The sequence below is a fragment of the Spermophilus citellus genome, assembly GCF_964194105.1.
Source record: "Spermophilus citellus genome assembly, chromosome: 1".
NCBI lineage: Eukaryota > Metazoa > Chordata > Mammalia > Rodentia > Sciuridae > Spermophilus > Spermophilus citellus.
In genome coordinates, this window is record NC_138182.1 from 68,801,515 (window position 1) to 68,823,146 (window position 21,632).

A 21,632-nucleotide genomic window follows, 5' to 3' on the forward strand; every position below is an offset into this window, starting at 1 on the left:
TGGCTTTCATTTAAGTTATATTAACACAGAAGTTATCCACAATGAGTCAACCTCCATCTTTTGTTCAACTGGCATTTACCTAATTAATCATGCCCAGAATCCAAAGAAAACATTAATTGCTATCTGCTATACATTCATTTGCATACAGGATCCAGTGAGAAATTGATAGGGGTTTACAGTCACTCTCTGCTTTATTGAAGGCTCTGTTCATCATAGATTTTGAACAGTGCAGGTCATCAGAGATGAGAAGAACCCTTGCTACTGTTTTCTTTCTTCTCTTCTCATTCATCCTCCAAACTTCCCTCTTTATGCATTATTCCCTTCTTGAATCTTTCTTAAATTATTTATCACTATAGAACCAAGGCTTGAACAAATGCAAAAGAAACAATTGAAGACTTTCTGAGACTTGGAGATGATGCAACATAGATAAAACTTGAAGCCCCAAGCACAGCCAAGTCATTGAGACGACCAATTCTGCAGGCAGATCACACAGAAATTGAGTCCCACCTTCCCCACTTTACTGGCAGCATTATTTTGCTTTTCTCATTTGTAGAATAAGGATATAAATTGTATTTTATTCCATAAAATTATTGCAAAAAAAATAGAGACAATGCACGTAAAATGCACTGATTTAGTAAGCAATCATTACTATTCTTGGTCATTGTTTTCATTAATATGACATCAGAAGCCTTTCCTTCACTCTCTCAATTTTCAAATCCATTAGAACTGGTGGATTTATGCCATTTTCATGAAGCCAGATTGGCAAAGCAAAAAACTCTGCAGGGAGATGTTCATGGTTCATCTCGCTTAGGGTCACTCTATTTTCATATTTTACTTCCTCAATTATGGTGTAATTGCTCATTAATCAGATCATCTTTCTGTCTTTTCATAGTTGCACAGCGACCTACTGCTACAAGTAGTCACAGCAGTAGCAGAGACAGCCCTATTTAGAGAGAAGACAAACTGGAAACATCATATATTTTATAACTGCAATTAATAAGGCTGCATTTATGACTCATTAATCTCATATATTGTTGTGTTTTCAGATTAGGGAAAGAGTACATTTTTCCGATTGTGTGTGTGAGTATGTGTGAGATGGTTGATATTTGAGACAGTACATTATGTGGTGAGCAGGCTGGGGGTTGGGGGAAAACGGGGTCAAGAATGGAAAACACATCTTCGAAATTTGCTGCTGATGTGACCACTCCACACAAATAATAAGTACCTGCACTGTCTCACTTGCATTATAACTTCCTTTTATGTCCTCTTAATTGTGCCTCTTAAGCTTACAGACTTAGTTCTGACCTAAACCTGGAAAACTTTTATGTCTTTTCTGCCTTGTGTCATGAACAACTTCACCAGTTACTGTCAAGCATTCTAGTAAATGTCCCAACTGAATGAAGTGGAGCTGATCTATCCTGATCCGTATCTCACAACATTCTACCTGACTATCTGTCTGAACTATATTCTGAGCATTTAGCACACTAGCTGGCACCCAGTGGTGTTCATTCAATCTTTGTTGAATGAACAAAATAACGTACCCTGCAATTTACTTCACTATCGGCTGTGTTTGCTATTTATGATTTTGAAAACACACCTTCCCCACTAATGTGGGAAGAAAGAGGCAGGACAGCAAACTGCCAACAGAAGAACTTCATTATACATAGGTCTTTCTCTATTTGCCAAATGCAATTCATTTATGGAATGGCAATGACTATTACCTATGGGACAAAAATTGTGTATAGATTTATGAAGGGAACATTTGAGAGAAGCACTTATAGAAACACATTTGGTGATACAAAGCCTTTCTTAATCTTTCAAGTTGTAGAGTTTTTTTTTTAAATAAAATTTTAAAATAAAATTTCTTTTTGTGTTTAAATTAGAAGAAAGAATACATCGCTTTCTTTTTTTTAACTTTTTTTTCCTTTCATTTTTTTTTATTTATTGTTGGTCATTCAAAACATTACAAAGTTCTTAATATATCATATTTCACAATTTGATTCAAGTGGGTTATGAACTCCCATTTTTACCCCGTATACCGATTGCTGTATCACATCAGTTACACTTCCATTGATTTACATATTGCCATTCTAGTGACTGATGTATTCTGCTGTTTATCCTATTCTCTACTATCCCCCTTCCCCTCCCCTCCCCTCCCCGTTTCTCTCTCTACCCCCTCTACTGTAAATCATTTCTTCACTTGTATTATTTTTCTCTTACCCCTCCTTTCCTCTTATATGTAATTGTGTTTGACCCTGAGGCTCACCTTCCAATTCCATGCGATTTCCCTTCTCTCTCCCTTTCCCTCCCACCTATCATCCCTGTTTAATGTTAATCTTCTTCTCAAGCTCTTCGTCCCTACCCTGTCCTTGGTTACTCCCCTTATATCAAAGAAGTCATTTGGCATTTGTTTTTTAAGGATTGGCTAGCTTCGCTTAGCATAATCTGCTCTAATGCCATCCATTTCCCTCCAAATTCTATGATTTTGTCATTTCTTAATGCAGAGTAATACTCCATTGTGTATAAATGCCACATTTTTTTATCCATTCATCTATTGAAGGGCATCTAGGTTGGTTCCACAATCTTGCTATCGTGAATTGTGCTGCTATGAACATCGATGTAGCAGTGTCCCTGTAGCATGCTCTTATTAGGTCTTTAGGGAATAGACCGAGAAGGGGAATAGCTGGGTCAAATGGTGGTTCCATTCCCAGCTTTCCAAGAAATCTCCATACTGCTTTCCAAATTGGCTGCACCAATTTGCAGTCCCACCAACAATGAACAAGTGTACCCTTTTCCCCGCATCCTCGCCAGCACTTGTTGTTGTTGGACTTCATAATGGCTGCCAATCTTACTGGAGTGAGATGGTATCTTAGGGTGGTTTTGATTTGCATTTCTCTGACTGCTAGCGATGGTGAGCATTTTTTCATGTACTTGTTGATTGATTGTATGTCCTCCTCTGAGAAGTGTCTGTTCAGGTCCTTGGCCCATTTGTTGATTGGGTTGTTTGTTATCTTATTATCTAATTTTTTGAGTTCCTTGTATACTCTGGATATTAGGGCTCTATCTGAAGTGTGTGGAGTAAAGATTTGTTCCCAGGATGTAGGCTCCCTGTTTATCTCTCTTATTGTTTCTTTTGCTGAGAAAAAACTTTTTAGTTTGAGTAAGTCCCATTTGTTGATTCTAGTTGTTAACTCTTGCGCTATGGGTGTCCTATTGAGGAATTTGGAGCCCAACCCCACAGTATGTAGATCATAGCCAACTTTTTCTTCTATCAGACGCCGTGTCTCTGATTTAATATCGAGCTCCTTAATCCATTTTGAGTTAACTTTTGTGCATGGCGAGAGAAAGGGATTCAGTTTCATTTTGATGCAAATGGATTTCCAGTTTTCCCAGCACCATTTGTTGAAGATGCTATCCTTCCTCCATTGCATGCTTTTAGCCCCTTTATCAAATATAAGATAGTTGTAGTTTTGTGGATTGGTTACTGTGTCCTCTATTCTGTACCATTGGTCCACCCACCTGTTTTGGTACCAGTACCATGCTGTTTTTGTTACTATTGCTCTGTAGTATAGTTTGAAGTCTGGTATCGCTATACTGCCTGATTCACACTTCCTGCTTAGCATTGTTTTTGCTATTCTGGGTCTTTTATTATTCCATATGAATTTCATGATTGTTTTATCTATTTCTACAAGAAATGCTGTTGGGATTTTGATTGGGATAGCATTGAACTTATAGAGAACTTTTGGTAATATCGCCATTTTGATGATGTTAGTTCTGCCTATCCATGAACAGGGAATATTTTTCCATCTTCTGAGGTCTTCTTCTATATCTCTCTTTAGGGTTCTGTAGTTTTCATTGTATAGGTCTTTCACCTCTTTTGTTAGGTTAATTCCCAAGTATTTTATTTTTGGGGGGGATATTGTGAATGGAGTAGTTGTCCTCATTTCTGTTTCAGAGGATTTGTCGCTGATATACAAGAATGCATTTGATTTATGCGTATTGATTTTATATCCGGCCACTATGCTGAATTCATTTATTAGCTCTAATAGTTTCTTTGTAGACCCTTTTGGGTCTGTTAGGTATAGAATCATATCATCTACAAATAGTGATAATTTAAGTTCTTCTTTTCCTATTTTTATGCCTTTAATTTCTTTCGTCTGTCTAATTGCTCTGGCCAGTGTTTCGAGGACTATGTTGAACAGAAGTGGTGAGAGAGGGCATCCCTGTCTTGTACCAGATCTTAGAGGGAATGCCTTCAATTTTTCTCCATTCAGAATGATGCTGGCCTGTGGCTTATCATAGATTGCTTTTACAATGTTGAGGTATGATCCTGTTATCCCTAATTTTTCTAGAGTTTTGAACATAAAGGGATGCTGTACTTTGTCAAATGCTTTTTCTGCATCTATCGAGATGATCATATGGTTCTTATTTTTAAGTCTATTGATGTGGTGAATAACATTTATTGATTTCCGTATATTGAACCAGCCTTGCATCCCAGGGATGAATCCTACTTGATCATGGTGTATAATTTTTTTGATATGTTTTTTAATCCAATTCACCAGAATTTTATTGAGGATTTTTGCATCTAGGTTCATTAGAGATATTGGTCTGTAGTTTTCTTTCTTTGAAGTGTCTCTGTCTGGTTTAGGCATCAGGGTGATGTTGGCCTCGTAGAATGTATTTGGAAGTTCTCCCTCTTTTTCTATTTCCTGGAATAGCTTGAAAAGTATTGGTGTTAGTTCCTCTTTAAAGGTTTTGTAAAACTCTGCTGTATACCCACCCGGTCCCGGGCTTTTCTTAGTTGGTAGTCTTTTGATGGTTTCTTCTATTTCCTCTATTGTTATTGGTCTGTTTAGGTCATCTATATCTTCCTGACTCAATCTGGGCAGATCATATGACTTAAGAAATTTATCGATGCCTTCACTATCTTCTATTTTATTGGAGTATAAGGATTCAAAATAATTTCTGATTATCTTCTGTATTTCTGAAGTGTCTGTTGTGATATTGCCTTTTTCATCCCGTATGTTAGTAATTTGGGTTCTCTCTCTTCTCTTCGTTAGCATGGCTAAGGGTCTGTCGATTTTATTTATTTTTTCAAAGAACCAACTTTTGGTTTTGTCAATTTTTTCAATTGTTTCTTTTGTTTCGATTTCATTAATTTCCGCTCTGATTTTAATTATTTCTTGCCTTCTACTTCTTTTGCTATTGTTTTGCTCTTCTTTTTCTAGGATTTTGAGATGAAATATGAGATCATTTATTTGTTGGTTTTTTTCTTTTTTTAAGGAATGAGCTCCAAGCAATGAATTTTCCTCTTAGAACTGCTTTCAATGTGTCCCATAGATTCCGATATGTTGTGTCTGTGTTTTCATTTAACTCTAAGAAGTTTTTAATTTCCTCCTTAATGTCTTCTATAACCCATTGATCATTCAGTAACCTATTGTTCATTCTCCAAGTGATGCATGATTTTTCCTTCCTTCCTTTGTCGTTGATTTTCAGTTTCATTCCATTATGATCAGATAAGATGCATGGTATTATCTCTACTCCTTTATATTGTCTAAGAGTTGCCCTGTGACATAATATATGATCTATTTTTGAGAAGGATCCATGTGCTGCTGAGAAAAAAGTGTAACTACTTGATGTTGGGTGGTATATTCTATATATGTCAATTAAGTCTAGGTTGTTAATTGTGTTATTGAGTTCTATAGTTTCCTTATTTAACTTTTGTTTGGAAGATCTGTCCAGTGGTGAGAGAGGTGTGTTGAAGTCTCCCATGATTATTGTATAGTGGTCTATTAGACTCTTGAACTTGAGAAGAGTTTGCTTGATGAACGTAGCTGCACCATTGTTTGGGGCATATATATTTATGATTGTTATGTCTTGTTGGTGTATGGTTCCCTTGAGCAGTATGCAGTGTCCCTCTTTATCCATTTTGATTAACTTTGGCTTGAAATCTATTTTATTAGATATGAGTATGGACACTCCTGCTTGTTTCCGCAGTCCATATGAGTGGAATGATTTTTCCCAGCCTTTCACCTTCAGTCTATGTATATCTTTTCCTATCAAATGCGTCTCCTGTAGGCAGCATATTGTTGGGTCTTGTTTTGTGATCCATTCAACTAGCCTGTGTCTCTTAATTGGTGAGTTTAAGCCATTAACATTTAGGGTTATTATTGAGATATGGTTTGTTCCTCCAGCCATATTTGTTTATTAATGTTACTAAACCTGATTTGTTTTCCTCTTTGATTACTTTCCCCCCTTTACTGTCCTATCTCCCACTGATGGTTTTCAATGTTGTTTTCGATTTCCTCTTCCTGTAATGTTTTGCCAAGGATTTTTTGAAGAGATGGTTTTCTAGCTGTGAATTCTTTTAACTTTTGTTTATCGTGGAAGGTTTTAATTTCATCTTCCATCCTGAAGCTTAATTTCGCCGGATACACGATTCTTGGTTGGAACCCATTTTCTTTCAGTGTTTGAAATATGTTATTCCAGGATCTTCTAGCTTTCAGAGTCTGTGTTGAGAGATCAGCTGTTATCCTGATTGGTTTACCCCTAAATGTAATCTGCTTTCTTTCTCTTGTAGCTTTTAAAATTCTCTCCTTATTCTGTATGTTGGGCATCTTCATTATAATGTGTCTAGGTGTGGATCTCTTATGATTTTGCACTTTCGGCGTCCTGTAGGCTTCTAGGATTTGGGATTCTGTTTCATTCTTCAAGTCTGGGAAGTTTTCTCGTATTATTTCATTGAATAGATTGTTTATTCCTTTGGTTTGGAGCTCTGTGCCTTCCTGAATCCCAATGACTCTTAAGTTTGGTCTTTTAATGTTATCCCATATTTCTTGGATGTTCTGCTCATGGTTTCTTAGCAGACTTGCTGAGCTGTCTATGTTCTTTTCAAGTTGAAATACTTTGTCTTCGTTGTCTGATGTTCTATCTTCTAAGTGATCTACTCTGCTGGTAGTATTGTCAATTGAGGTTTTAAGTTGGTTTATTGCTTCCTGCATTTCTATTTGTTTGTTTTTTATTACCTCTATCTCCCTGTGAAATTGGTCTTTTACTTCCTGGATTTGTTTATGTAATTCCTTGTCAAAGTGATCTTTCATTGTCTGGTTTTGCTGTCTCGTGTCTTCCTTGAGACTCCAGATCATCTGAAGCATGTATATCCTGAACTCTTTATCAGACATTCCATCTGTTGCAGCTATTACCTCTTCTAGAGTTGAGCTGACCTGCATTGCTTGTGGTCCTTTCTTTCCTTGTCGTTTCATACTGCTCGCGTTTCTTTCTGCTTGGTGAAATTGTTGTGTTTTTGAAATTTTCCCCCTATTTATTTATATTGCTCTTGTATAGTTGGGAGATCTCTCTTGCAGGGCGGGTAGTGGCTGTGCTCCTCCTCTAATTAGGGTGATATATCTACCACGCTGGTTGGTTGCAGGTCTGCCCACCCTGCGGGCGCGGGCGGCAGCTCTACTCTGCCCCCACTCCAATTGTGGTGACATAACTACCACGCCCTCGGGTCGTTGGACCTGATCCGGATGTGGGCGGCCGCTCTGCTCCGCCCCTACTCCAATTGGTGTGACGTGTCTACCACGCTGGTCGGCCTCTAAGCCTGTTCCGCCGGTGGGTCGCAGATCTGCCTACCTTGCGGGCTCGGGCGGCAGTTCTGCTCAACCCCCACTCCCAGTGGGGGTACCTAACTGCCTCTCCAATGGGTCGCTGGGCCTTTTCCGCCCACGGGCGGAGGCTCTGCTCAACTCCCACTCCAACCAGTGTGACGTGACTTCCTCGATGCTACTTGTCCGCCACACTGGCAGGCTGCCGGGCCTGTCCTGCCAGTGGGTCGCAGGTCTGCTTACCTTGCAGGCTCAGACGGCAGCTCTTCACAGCCCCCACTCCAAATGGGGTGACTTGGCTACCGCGCAGTCGGGTCACTGGTCCTGTTCCAGGCGTGGGCGGCTACTCTCCTCGGCCCCAGCTGCAGTTGGGGTGTCGTGATACCACGCCGGCGGGTCACTTGGCCTGCTCTGGGCGCAGGTGGCAGTTCCACTCTGCCCCCCAGGCCCCCACAGCACCCAGCAGGACCCGGACCGAGAAGCAGACCCAGTAGGTTCCCCAGCCCTGGGCCAAAGCAGCTTCGGGAGCCAGAACCCGGCCTCTCCGATCCCAGCCACGCTCTTCTAGGAGCAGGCTCCACAGAGCAACTGCCGCGGATTCCCAAGCCCCAGGCCAAAGCAGCCCCGGGAGCCCGAGCCTGGCCGCTCCAAACTCTCCCAGCTCGGTGCACGCTCCGCTAGGAGCAGGGTCAAAGACGCAGTCCCCGCGGGCTCCCCAGCCCCGAGCCAAAACTGTTCCGGGAGTCAGAGCCCCGCCGCCCCTCAGCGCACGATCCACTTGGAGCTGGCGTCAGCACGCAGTCCCCGTAGGTTCCCCAGCCCTGGGCTAAAGCAGTTTCGGGAGCCAGAACCCGGCCTCTCCGATCCCAGCCACGCTCTTCTAGGAGCTAGCTCCACAGAGCGACCCCCGCAGGTTCCCGAGCCCCAGGCCAAAGCAGCCCCGGGAGCCCGAGCCTGGCCGTTCCAAACTCTCCCAGCTCGGTGCACGCTCCGCTAGGATCAGGGTCAAAGACGCAGTCCCCGCGGGCTCCCCAGCCCCGGGCCAAAACTGTTCCGGGAGTCAGAGCCCAGCCGCTCCTCAGCGCACGTTCCACTTGGAGCTGGCGTCGGCACGCAGTCCCCGCAGGTTCCCCCGCCCTGGGCCACAGCAGTCCGGGGAACCATAATCTGGCCGCTCGAAGCCTGGCGCACGCCTTGCCAGGAGTGAGCCCCGAAGAGTATTCTCCTCAGGCTCTCCAGTCCCGAGCCTAAGCGATCTGTCTGCGAGACGCAGGCAAATACCAGCCTGGAATCACCTGTTCCGTAGTTGAATGAGCTGAGATCAGTAGAAAACAGGGATCATTATATCAGCTCTCCAAGATGGCGGCTGCTGTCCTCCTCCGTGGTCCGACCGGTGTCGAGAATCGAACTGGACCGCTTCTCTCCTCTGTCTCAAAGCCGGAACTCAGCACTAAGCACGGCCAGTGCACCGCTGGCAGGAGCCCCCAGAATCCGCATCGCTGTACTCCCGCTTCGGTACCTCGCCGCTACTCAGCGCGCGCCCCAGACTCCATCCGCGGGGCGGTCCGCTGAGCAGGTTCCGCTACCCTCCGTGCGGAGAAATCGCCCGCGACCGAGCCCCCGCAGTCGAATCCCACACACTGGAAATCCGTCCTTTAGATTCTGGAGCACCTCGATTTCACTGGAAATTCCCAACAAGGTAGCCTTCAGCCATTTCACCTCGTCTTTCTCCCGCACAGTGACGTGGCGCACTGGGGTGATGCACTCCCATTGCCACCATCTTCCTCTCGAATATATCGCTTTCTACCTTCTCTACTCCAATGAGGGCAAGACTATATTTTTAAAATACAGTCATTAGGTGCCAATACTAGGAATGAAGGGGGAGTGATTTACACATTTATTTATTTAAAAACAAAAAGCAAATAAGAAGGCTAATCATATCCTTAGGGAAAAAATGGCTGGCATAAAATATTATTTACTTAAATCACTAGTTAGTTGTATGGTATTTTTTTAAAAAACAAATAAATACTGTAAGGCAAAGACAGATTATCATAGACTGAAAGCAAAACCAGAATTCTCTTTCCATGTGCCTTGTATAATTTACCTGGAGTTTTGGGAAAATCAGTATCTTCAGAAATCATAGCTGATGGACCTCAGTGGCTTAATTTAAGTCTGCCGTGTCACAGGTAAGGATGCCCAGCTTCTTGAAAGTTTGAGGACTTGCCCAAGTCAATAGTAGGTAAGTGGAGGATCCAGAGCTTACCTGAATCTACATGTTGAAAGGCCTTGTGCTCTGAACACTGGACTACTCAGCCTCCTTGCCACTCCATGTTCTTCTTGAGGAGTTGCAGGGGTTAAAGGATCTGGGAAGCCCTGAAAGGAATAGTTTTGTGTAATGTCCCTTAAGCCATTCTGTCTCCCTAACCTATCTGACCGCAGAACTTTAGCACTTACAAGCATTGTCCAGGAATAAATTTGGGGGGAAGTCCGAGGTAATACAAGTACCCCTGCTACAGAGCCATGGGAACTAGATCGCACAGATGCTACCAACAATGGAAACAATTATCAAAGCAAAAAATGCAATAATTGACCAGGCACACCAGTAAGCCTAGCTGAAGACAGTGCCCACAGAATCATGAGGGCTCACTCACATTGACTGCTGTTGCAGGAAGAGGGAGCCTGCACTCGTAGAGCCCTGTGTGGCTACCATCCACCAGGATCCTTCAAAGTATGAGCCCCTTCTTAGGGGAAGTGGGGTTTCGATTGTGATAGTGCCTTCAAGGCAGAGGACTCTGCTCTTAATAACTCTTTCTACCACTTCCCCTAGCTTGGGAAGAGAGAGGAACAGAAAATACAAACGCAAGCAAATTTATTTTTCTACTTTGTCCTTGTATTATGTCTGTAATCCTTTCCCATATTCTTTTGATATATGGGACAGTTGGGTACATATAGCTGATTATAAGTTAAACTTCGGAAGGAATGGGAAGAAAATCAAGTATATTAACTCACTGGGGTCCCCGGTACCTCTCTGCCGGCCTTGCCTTGTGATTTTAAATATAAGTGCTATTAAAGTACTAGTGAATGTGCTAATTACATAAGCTTTAATAGACTTAAACAGCTTTAACAGACTTTAATAGACTTAAATAGATTCCTTCCTCTAAGTACCAAATTTACTATAGAAAGGCTAAATTAGGGAGCAAAGGGGACTGGAACAAAGTAATATATTTGCTAGACAAAACAGAACATAGATGTATAAAGTAAATTGAATGTGCACAAGTCAGTGAAAGTCAACATAGGAAATACTGTAGTTCCATTTTGAAACGTCTTATTTCTGAGATATTCCCAAACAGAGTGTAATATTTTAACTGCCATGATTATTTCTGAAAAATAGCATGTTCTATTGAGATGGGCCACTGTGAATTCACAAATTAACTTAATTTCAAAAGGCAAACCTCAGACCACTTCAGAATTTCATTTTGCAAGAGAAAAGTTGAATACTAGCAACATTTAAATATCTCTTAGAAAAAAATACTAGTCTCCAGTGTTTTCGAATCAGTATCATTACTGAAAAAAACAATTTGCCCAACATCAGGCTTGGGCATTCTAGGGTTATTTTCATGTAATAATAATAACAACAACTCACCCAAAGTGTCATTTCTTCTGCAACTGTTCCAGTTTAGGGCTCTGAAGGCTGAGCAGTTTGATTTCACCAGGTCACAAACCACAGATTTATTCTTCATGAGTGAATTCACAAAATCCCAGCTCCTGTGACTGATATATTGATATATAGCAGCATTATCCACTACAGTCAAAAGGTGGAAGAAATGCATTAACAGAGGACCGTCTACAGAGTGTAGCATTCTATCTACAGAGGAACAAAAAACCAAAATGTGGTATGTATCCATACAACGCAATATTATTCAGATTTTTAAAAAATGGAAATTCTGGCACATGCTACAACATGGATGAACCTGGAAAACATCACACGCTGGGTAAAAGAAACCAGTGACCAAAGGACAAATACTACATGATTCCACTTAGGTGAGGTGCCCAGTCCTCGGATTCAGAAACAAAAATAGAATGGAAATTGTAAGGGGCTGGGGTGGCAGTGAGGGTCACACAACAAAGTGAATGTAGTTAATGCCATTGAACTTAGGGAAAAAAAAAAAGCTAAGATGCTACATTTTATGTTGTACACATTTTATCACAATTTTATAATTCTGGAATCCCTTTCATTTATATAGAAAAAAATAGAATTGTTGCAGGGACTTGAATATTTGCGGTTGTATAACTAACCTAATATTTATTGGTGACAGAGAGACAAAGCTAAATCATAAATAGAAGGATGCCTTGAGGCCATAGACTTTAAACAAGGGGAGCAAATGAGTTGGATGCTTAGGGAACCAGCTAAAAATAAGGCACCAGTCTCAGAGTGGAGACAGGCTTGTCTGACGGACCAGCACAAGCATTCTGAGCTCAGGACTCCCTGTACTTACTTAAACAATAAGAGCAGACTTGCCAAGGGGCTTGGCAAAGATTCCTTCCAGCTGGATCTGTCAAAACCTGCCCGGTTAGTTTTCCTCATGTTTTGAACAACCAACAATAAAATAATTAAAAAATAAAATAAAAAAAAAATGGTATAAATTGTGAAAAAAAAAAAAAAACCTGCCCGGTTTTCTTTTTTGTATCTAAGACTAACCAATCTTTTTTGGATTAACCCCACCTAATCTTTCTTTAGTGATGCAAATATATTTAATTAGATCACAGTCAAATCTTTCAAATCCAGAAAGTATTCTGCTTAAAGTGACCTTACAGATGAGAGCAAAGATTATTGATTTCACTTCAAAGAATCTCATATTTTCTCTTATTTAAGAGGTTTCAGGGATGTTTTATGGTGCAGCCCAGGTATTAAAATTTATAGACCTTACTTACTTGATAGTAAATAAAATATTTAGTTGGAACCAGAGTGTGTTTTTTTTCTGTATTCTATGTTGGTATCTAGGAAGGTCATCTATACCTAGGAGCCACCAATCATGATATGAAATAATGAGAATTATTGAGAGATCTGAAACAGAGAGCATAGGAAAACGGGACCAGAAAAAGAAAACAGAAATTAAGTGTAAGATAAAGAACAATGGAAAAACACAAAATAACAGCATGCATGCTCTAAAGCACATGGGTACAATATTGCTACTATTATCAAGTGCCATTTGTTACCAACTCGTTGATAAGACAGAACTGAGCTTATTGCTTGTCATGATAAGGGAAAGCACCAACTCTGCAGAGCCTTATGTCCCCAACACAGAAGTCAGGCAGGTATTCCACTGTGGCACTTGATTAAGATGGGTGACCATCATGATAGTTTAAGGTTGCTCAAAAAAAAAAATAAATAAAGTGAGCATTTCTAAGGGAAAAGTTCAAAGAGTCTTGAGATAGAAATCATCTATTGAAAAGTTCATAGGACTTAAAAACAGCATACTATGGGGGACACAGCCACATCAATGTTTACAGCAGCACAATTCACAATAGCTAAACTGTGGAACCAACCTAGATGCCCTTTAATAGATGAATGGTTAAAAAAAATGTGGCACATATACACAATGGAATATTACTCTGCAATAAAAGATAATGAAATCATGGCATTTGCAGGTAAATGGATGGAGTTAGAGAAGATAATGCTAAGTGAAGTTAGCCAATCCCCAAAAAACCAAATGCCGAATGTTTTCTTTGGTATAAGGAGGTTGATTCATAGTTGGATAGGGAGAGGGAGCATGGGGAGGAATGGATGAACTCTAGATAGGGCACAGGAGTTGGAGGGAAGGGAGGGGGCATGGGGTAATTAATGATGGTGGAATGTGATAATCATTACTATCCAAAGTACAAGTATGAAGACATGAATTGGTGTGAATATACTATGTATACAACCAGAGAAAAGAAAAATTGTGCTCTATATGTGTAATAAGAATTGTAATGCAAAAAAAAAAAGAGTCTCTTGGATACAAAACTATACCAATGAATACTGCTACTCAGTATTCATTATGAACATGGCCCCATGTGTGGGACAAGTGGGTCTTTGTTCTTAGTACAATCTGTACATTATATAAAATGCAAAATATCTTATTGACTGCTTTGTTAAACAGCTCCAGAGAGCACAATCCACACTCTAATCTACGTAAATAATGCTCCTGGATTATTCAGTGCAACAGACCTATTATATTCCCATTACCTAATGTAATATATTTAGTCTGGGGTGTAAGAAACAATACAATACATTATATATGATATAAATTGTACGTCCTACACAGCATATAACATTTATGATAAGGAGGAAGCAGTAGAATGCTTTCACAATTTACAAAATGTTGCTCCACACATTTGGATTTTTTGTTTGCTTTTTTTTTTCATAAAAAGGTGCATTTGTCAGATAATAACTGATTCAATCAAGACCTTTTTGAGGTCCCAACCTCTAGCAAAGTGCTTGACCCACACTAGGCCATCAAGAAACATAAAATGCTAAATACAATTAACCTACCTCTCAATGTACCCGACATCCATTAGCATGTTTTTGTAGCAGTGTAACTAGGAAGTTGGCTTTTAGTTGCTTCACCTCATTTGGGGGTGTAGAGAGGTCTGTGAAGTCCAGCAGCCATCTTCCCCTTGCTAAGGCTATGACACCCCTCCCTGGGGTTCACCCAGCCACAGAGACCCAAGGACATCCTGAAGGAGGGAGCCCAGCGGGATGTGGGAAGGAAGGTGCACTCCAGCCCCTCTGTTGAGAGTGCAGTCTCTGCAAAGCTGAAGGACCTCTGGCTCAGAGGGATGGAGTGTACCATTTGCCCAGAACAGAGCACAAGACACAGACAGAAGCAGGAGACCCTGACAGGTTATTTATTAGGGAGACTCTTATGTCAAAGGTTGGGCTTGATCCTGGGAGAAAGGGAAAGCCTTTGAAAAGGGGCTTTAGGCTAAAGACAAACTTAATAAGGTTAATGTTTTTAGGAAGGTCCCTTTGCTTGAGGTAAAGGACGCTAATGACAAGAAGCAATCCAAGTAAGAGATGCTAACCCATATTTGGCAGGCTTCCCTTACACGTCCTCTGGTGCCATACATACCTTGGTATAGGATTAGCATCAAAGGAATTCTGGCTCCACATGTGGAGCACCAAGATATTGACATGTACTGAGTGTTGCAGGTAGACTGCAGGGAGAAAAGGTTACTGAGTAAAACAGAATTCTGCTCCCCAAGTCCCCACTAGACACAGTTCTTCTGCTTTTTTTCCTAAGCTTTCAGCTAATTCCATCACGATCCTAGATCCTGCTTGCATCTCCTCTGAGCCACCCAACTCCACCCTCTACTTGCATTTGTTACTGTGCGAAACAAGAGACAAGTACCTTAATATCTGTGGCTTATGAGCTTGCGCCCAGAAATCAGAAATGGCCTGTTTAACCCACTAGAACAAGGACATGCACTTAGGTAGCTGCTGGGTGAATGGGGAAAATGGGTAAATACTGTGCAGACAAAAACAGCAGGGAAAGGGACAAGCAAAATTGACTCCTGAGTCCAGGGCCCTAAGTCAGGTTCTCACTAATTTTGACTTGGATTTCTATCGCATTTGCCTCATTGCAGTCCTTCTCCCTAGTTTCTACCCAAATGTATCAAATGGATGGCAGCAAACCTGTCTCTCTTCATGTTACTGCTACTTGAGAGCTCAGCCTCCTTCGCATGGTCTGTGAGGCCCTTTTGTGAGAGTTCTTGTCTGTAAGGAGACTCCTCTCCCACTACACCCTCATGGGACTACATTCAGTAGAATAACTAAGGCTTAAGGAATTAGTTTTGATTTCCGTGCCATCTTCTCTCATTCATACACTGTTTTACACAACTTCTGCTGGCTTTTGCAGATTCCCAATCAAGCCTCCCTTCCTCCAAACCATTTTCACACCCACTCCAGGTGCTACCCAGCCCTTTCCCTTTGTGGAATGCAGAGATTCTTGTCCCTATTACCTTACCCACCTGTTACAGTACAAATTCTCTTGTTTTCTAATTAACCCCTTCTTCCCACCTAGACTGTAAGTTCTTTGAGAACAAGGACTATAATTCTTCCACCTTTGGATACTTGGCATCCAGCCTGGAATCTGCTCACAAAATCTAATTGTGGAATGAATAAATACCAGTACTTAAACCAAGATTCAGGTCTAGAATTTTCCACCCTAAATTCAGTGCTTTTTCTCATTATGTCACAGTTAAGATCCTCACATCATGGCAGAGGACCAAATAACTTCACACTATCAGAGGATAGATTTTTTTTTATTCTTCTTCCAGGACTGTGAGAAACAGATTGGTAATTAAATGGGTAAATCAATATGGTTATTAAGAGACTATACTATTAAGCCTACACTGCCTCCTTTCAAAATGTTTAATTCCCACCTACATTGAAAGATAGTTAAAAATTTTAGTCCTAAAATTAGCAGCATGACATAGTATCCTTCCTTGTATTTAATTGCCGCAGTCTGGCTAGGCACAAAATCACAAGCCACTCAAGCAGGAACAAACTTTAGTTTTTGAAACTGCCGCCAACGCCCCATACGCCCCTGGGAAGAATCCCGATAGACCCACGCGGCCTTCGCGGAACCCCAGAGGAAGGTCCTCCCCCGGAATTCCCTCCTACTGTACTTCCCCAACCAATGGGAACTCTCCAGAAGTCCCGCAGCAGGCCGAGGTGGACAGCAGGAGTCCAATATCCATCTGAATGCAGATCTTAACATAATCATATCATCTCAATGGCTAGCTGGGTCACCTTTCAACCAAAAATGCCATGCATCATATGACTTGGCTGTGGCTCTTAGCATTTAATTGCAAATTTAAGAATATTCCAAAGATCTATTTTTAAGCAAACACATTCATATCATATCCATCGGTAAATGCCCTTCAGTATACAGAAGCAATTTTTCCAATTAAAATTCTTATTTTTTCATATTCTCTTTCTTGCTACGAGAGGACCTAGAACATAAAAAAGAGTAGAATGAAAATCTGTCAGTGTGGTTGCCTTTTTCTTTCCATAATCAGCAGCAAAATGCTTCATTGATTGAGGAAAAAAAAGTGAAAATGGTAATAACATGCTCTCATAAATGTTTCAACATTATCTTTGTGGTATGGGATTCCATAAGGAAGAATATCAGTATAGCAACTTTAAATAGTAATAATATAACCCATGAAGGTTTTATTTAAAGGTATCTCCCCAAAGAGTACTAAAATCAACAGGTCAAGAAAACTTTAACAATGTATTTATTGGAAATGAACCAGACATTACATTAACCGGATGAAGATGTAAAATGCATGGAGCATAACTGGTGGGACATTTTTAAAAATCACAAATGAGAAAGAAAATTCATTTTCAAAAGAAAACATTGTATCCAAGTCACCTTAATCTCTGAACACCATAATATAACTCATAATGCTGGCATTAAACATCCAGAATAAAGTTTACTTTAAACTGAATAACAAAAAGAAAAGCTTTCCTCCCCCAACTTGAAGACTTCTTGGCTATCACTTGTATCACCACACCCATAAGGCAATTTGTCTCACCATAGAGTGAGATGATATTGTCATATTCTTTTTTTAAATTTTTTTTAGTTGTAAATGAACATAATATCTTTATTTTTATTTATTTTTATATGGTGCTGAGGATCAAACCCAGAGCCTCACGTGTGCAAGGCAAGCACTGTACCACTGAGCTACTACCCCAGCCCATGTCATATTACTCTTGATAGGGGAAAATTAAAAAAAAAAAAAAAACACCTTCTAAAGAGAGATTTTCAAGAAATCTTGTTATTAGTCAATTGTTGGTCCCCAAGTGAATGGGGTACCTAGAATCAGCATTTTCTAGAACCTAGAAGTGATATTAACTTGACTTACTAAAACAAGTCATTGTCTTTTAAGAAACCGCTGAGTTCTTTGTATACTCTGGATATCCAGAGTATACAAAGAACTCAAAAAATTAGACAATAAGATAACAAATAACCCAATCAACAAATGGGCCAAGGACCTGAACAGACACTTCTCAGAAGAGGATATACAATCAATCAACAAGTACATGAAAAAATGCTCTCCATCTCTAGCAGTCAGAGAAATGCAAATCAAAACCACCCTAAGATACCACCTCACTCCAGTAAGATTGGCAGCCACTATGAAGTCAAACAACAACAAGTGCTGGCGAGGATGTGGAGAAAAGGGTACACTTGTACATTGCTGGTGGGACTGCAAATTGGTGCGGCCAATTTGGAAAGCAGTTTGGAGATTCCTGGGAAAGCTGGGAATGGAACCACCATTTGACCCTGCTATTGCCCTTCTCGGACTATTCCCTGAAGACCTTAAAAGAGCATGCTACAGGGATACTGCCACATGGATGTTCATAGCAGCACAATTCACAATAGCTAGACTGTGGAACCAACCCAGATGCCCTTCAATAGATAAATGGATAAAAAAATGTGGCATTTATACACCATGGAGTACTATGCAGCAATAAAAAATGACAAAATCATAGAATTTGCAGGGAAATGGATGGCACTAGAGCAGATTATGCTTAGTGAAGCTAGCCAATCCCTAAAAAACAAATACCAAATGTCTTCTTTGATATAATGAGAGCAACTATGAACAGAGCAGGGAGGAAGAGTAGGAAGAAAAGATTAACATTAAACAGAGACATGAGATGGGAGGGAAAGGGAGAGAAAAGGGAAATTGCATGGAAATGAAGGGAGACCCTCATTGCTATACAAAATTACATATAAGAGGTTGTGAGGGGAATGGGAAAAAATTACAGTAGATGGGGTAGAGAGAGAAGTTGGGAGGGGAGGGGAGGGGGGATAGTAGGGGATAGGAAAGGTAGCAGAATACAACAATTACTAATAGGGCATTATGTAAAATTGTGGATGTGTAACCGACGTGATTCTGCAATCTGCATTTGGGGTAAAATTGGGGGTTCATAACCCACTTCAATCTAATGTATGAAATATGATATGTCAAGAGCTTTGTAATGTTGTGAACAACCAATTAAAAAAAAAAAAAGAAACCGCTGAGATTCAATGGCATGCTGATCTTCAACAAGAATCCTACTTTCACTGTTTCCAGTGGTAAGAGGGTTTCATGTGTGTCTGTCATCTGTTCATGGCGATTTTCTGAAACCTTGAGAGCTTTACTCTTGAACTCTGTAATACATTTCAGCTTGTGTATAACAAACTCTCTTTGAAGAAAATTACCCCCAAATAATCCATCTGTGAAAATCAAAGTGCTGCAAAAAGCAGTGCCGATAAATAGTTTGGAAAGGCAAAAAAACTGCACTGATTTTCAGAGGCACTATCGTAAAATCCTCTCTCAAAGGGAGAATTGCACGTGTACTTTGAAAAACGACTTCCCTTCCATATACCCAGCATGCATGAATGTCTTCCAACGAGCTATTTGCAGGCAGCGGAAGCTGGGAGTCCAAATCAGAATTGTAGGTTTAGGTTGGGCTGGGTGCCACTTTCCCCTTTCCTCCCAGTGGATTTCAACAGTTTTTCCTAAACATTTCACAGTTCTCCTCAAGTTTCCCATGAAAGGGGAAGATGATTAATAGCTTATTAGATTCTGTCAATTGGCCAAAAAAAAAAAAAAAAAGTATCTCAACATAGTATGTCCTCTTTAGGAAAAATCAATCATAATTGCATTTCCTTATCCTAAAATTGAAGGTTAAAAGAACTAAATTGTGGGCTTTTACAATTTGGTGGGGAAATAGCCAATCTGTGTCACTTGGTTACTGGGGCACCAAGTAACTGTTCACAACTGCAGAAGTTATTTAAATAAAAAGGTAGAAAGCTAACCCAGACAATTTAGATCCTAAATTATATTTTCAAGGCCTGATATTTTCAGTCTGAGTCATAATGCTGGTCTTATTTGCTAAAAAATTAGCAACATCCTTTTTTACCTTGAGCTGGGCAGACTCAGCCAAGATGTCCTGCTTTCTCCTTATTTGTGTCTAAAGCAAAGCCTCACCAGACTCAAAATACATGAAGATGTAACATGCTCATTGGCACAAAGCAGGCAGGACGAAAAGGCCCCCCACCTTCCCAAAACACTCACTACAGCATGACTGGCAACCACTCATTTTCCGCATTCAGACAATGTCAGTAGAATTTAGGACAGGTACACACGAAGGTACATAAACATTTCCACCTTCCCACCATTGTGTGAAACATGCTGTTCTTTGGAGAAAAAAATACATTCATTTTTTTCAAGTATATTTCAATATACAAAGATGCTCTAGCTTTGTTTCACTAAAAAGACAAAAGGACTTCACATGTGTCCAAGGGAAATTTCACTTGAACTTCCCTTTGGTGTGGATTTCATGAAGTTCTGACTAAAAAAAAAAATGCTCTAAATATATGTCTACTCATTTTATTTGAAAGTATGAACTCTTTAGATCCATTTCATATGTATGTACAGAGTTCAGCAACAAGAGTGTCTGTGTACATGTACAACGGCTTGGGATGGGCGTGCTCTGATGAGAGCGAGGGCCACTTGCTGGCGGGCTCAGCACCAGCACTGGGTGGTTAGCCCAGCTTCAGTGTCCAGCTTGGGCCAGCAGCGCACGGGCTCTTCCTCTCTAATAGGCTAAGGAGCACTTTGTGCTGAGACAGCACATCTTGAATTATGGCTTATTTCCTGCCTTGGCTTTGTTGTTCGGGTTGCAGTTTAGTTCTTTCAGCAGCATTTCGCAGTTGGCTAGAGCATCGGCCGGCAGCAGCTTCCGGATCTGCTCCACTGTCTTTTGATAAGCCATTTTTTCTTGTTCCAGGGTCCGGATTAAAGTCTTCATTTTGGTCTCTCTAGTTAAAAGATTTTCCAGGTTTGATTCCAAGGCTTGAATTTTAGCATGAGCCACCTGTTTGGAGGGGAGGGAGGAGTAAAATTATCCAAGTGAAAAATGTAAAGAATCTAGTTCTTAATGACAGCAGCAGCCAGGCCCCATGTCTGTAGTAATCACTGATATAAAATCACTTAGTAAAATTTTATGTGAAGTGTGTAAAAAGGATATTTTTAGATTGCTCAAAAATATAACTATTGCACTAATATGACTGATGTCTTCTCACTGATTATACTAATAATGCAATACTAAATCATCACCCCACAATGCTGGGGTCCTCACTCCATGCCCACTGGGGTTCCCTGCAGGAGTGGGGTCTGGCCTGGCTGAAGGCGAAATGGGATTCCTGAAACCATCCTCCAGTGCTCAAAGAAGCTTTCTGCCCTCTCACTGGACATGCAGGTTCTTGAAACACATACTTGGGATTCCAGCAGTTTTTATGGTGTACTCAAGAAACTTAGAGACGACTACATGGAAGTGTCAGAGAAAAAGACTGTAACAATTAAGAGCAAGCTTTAACTTAGATTAAGTGCCAGCTAGCTTTCCCCAGCTAGGAAATGCTCAATTTGTCATGGTTGAAATATCTGAATAAAATAAGGGACGAGATGCCAATTGTTGTTTTTGTTTTAAATACACCATGTTGGCTCATTTTTGAATAGGAAAAATGATCAAAGTTTCTATGGACCAGAGCTGATGTGAGATACAATGAGGGAAACTAGGTGTTCCTATTCTAGGGGAGAAACTACTTTAGAAACCCCTTGTTTCTAACCTATTTCCCTCCCAGCTGAATTTGACAGGGGACTCACCAAATGGAAGCAGGGTTTGAGAGTCTTCTAGGTTGGAGGCAGGGTAAATGGCAGGGCAGAAAAGGGGTGTGGGTGGACAGAAGTCAAGGGGCCATTAGGCACTTAAGCTCTAACTCAGAGCTCATCTCCCTGAAGAAGAGTCGCCTGCTGCTATGGTTTGGATACAGATATATCCCCCAAGAGCTCCTGTGTTGGAAGGTTGGTCCCCAGTGTGGCAATATTACAAGGTAAGGTGGTGGGGCCTTGACGAGGTGGGACTGAGAGGCAGGTCTTTAGGTCACGGGGGGCTACCCCAGAAGGGAACAAGGTAGATTTGATAGGACC

At 40.9% G+C, this 21,632-nt stretch overlaps 1 protein-coding gene across 3 annotated transcripts in view; it reads right to left on the reverse strand.

The window, feature by feature from the left end:
• Positions 1-18,666: 18,666 nt before the first annotated feature.
• Positions 18,667-21,632, reverse strand: part of TBC1D4 (TBC1 domain family member 4) — a 211,094-nt gene continuing 208,128 nt past the window's right edge. For all 3 annotated transcript variants that reach the window (XM_081286339.1, XM_081286338.1, XM_081286340.1), the window contains one exon: positions 18,667-20,520. In XM_081286339.1, the coding sequence (XP_081142465.1) occupies positions 20,287-20,520 (234 nt within the window). In that variant the 3' untranslated portion in view covers positions 18,667-20,286. The remainder of the gene's footprint in view (positions 20,521-21,632) is intronic.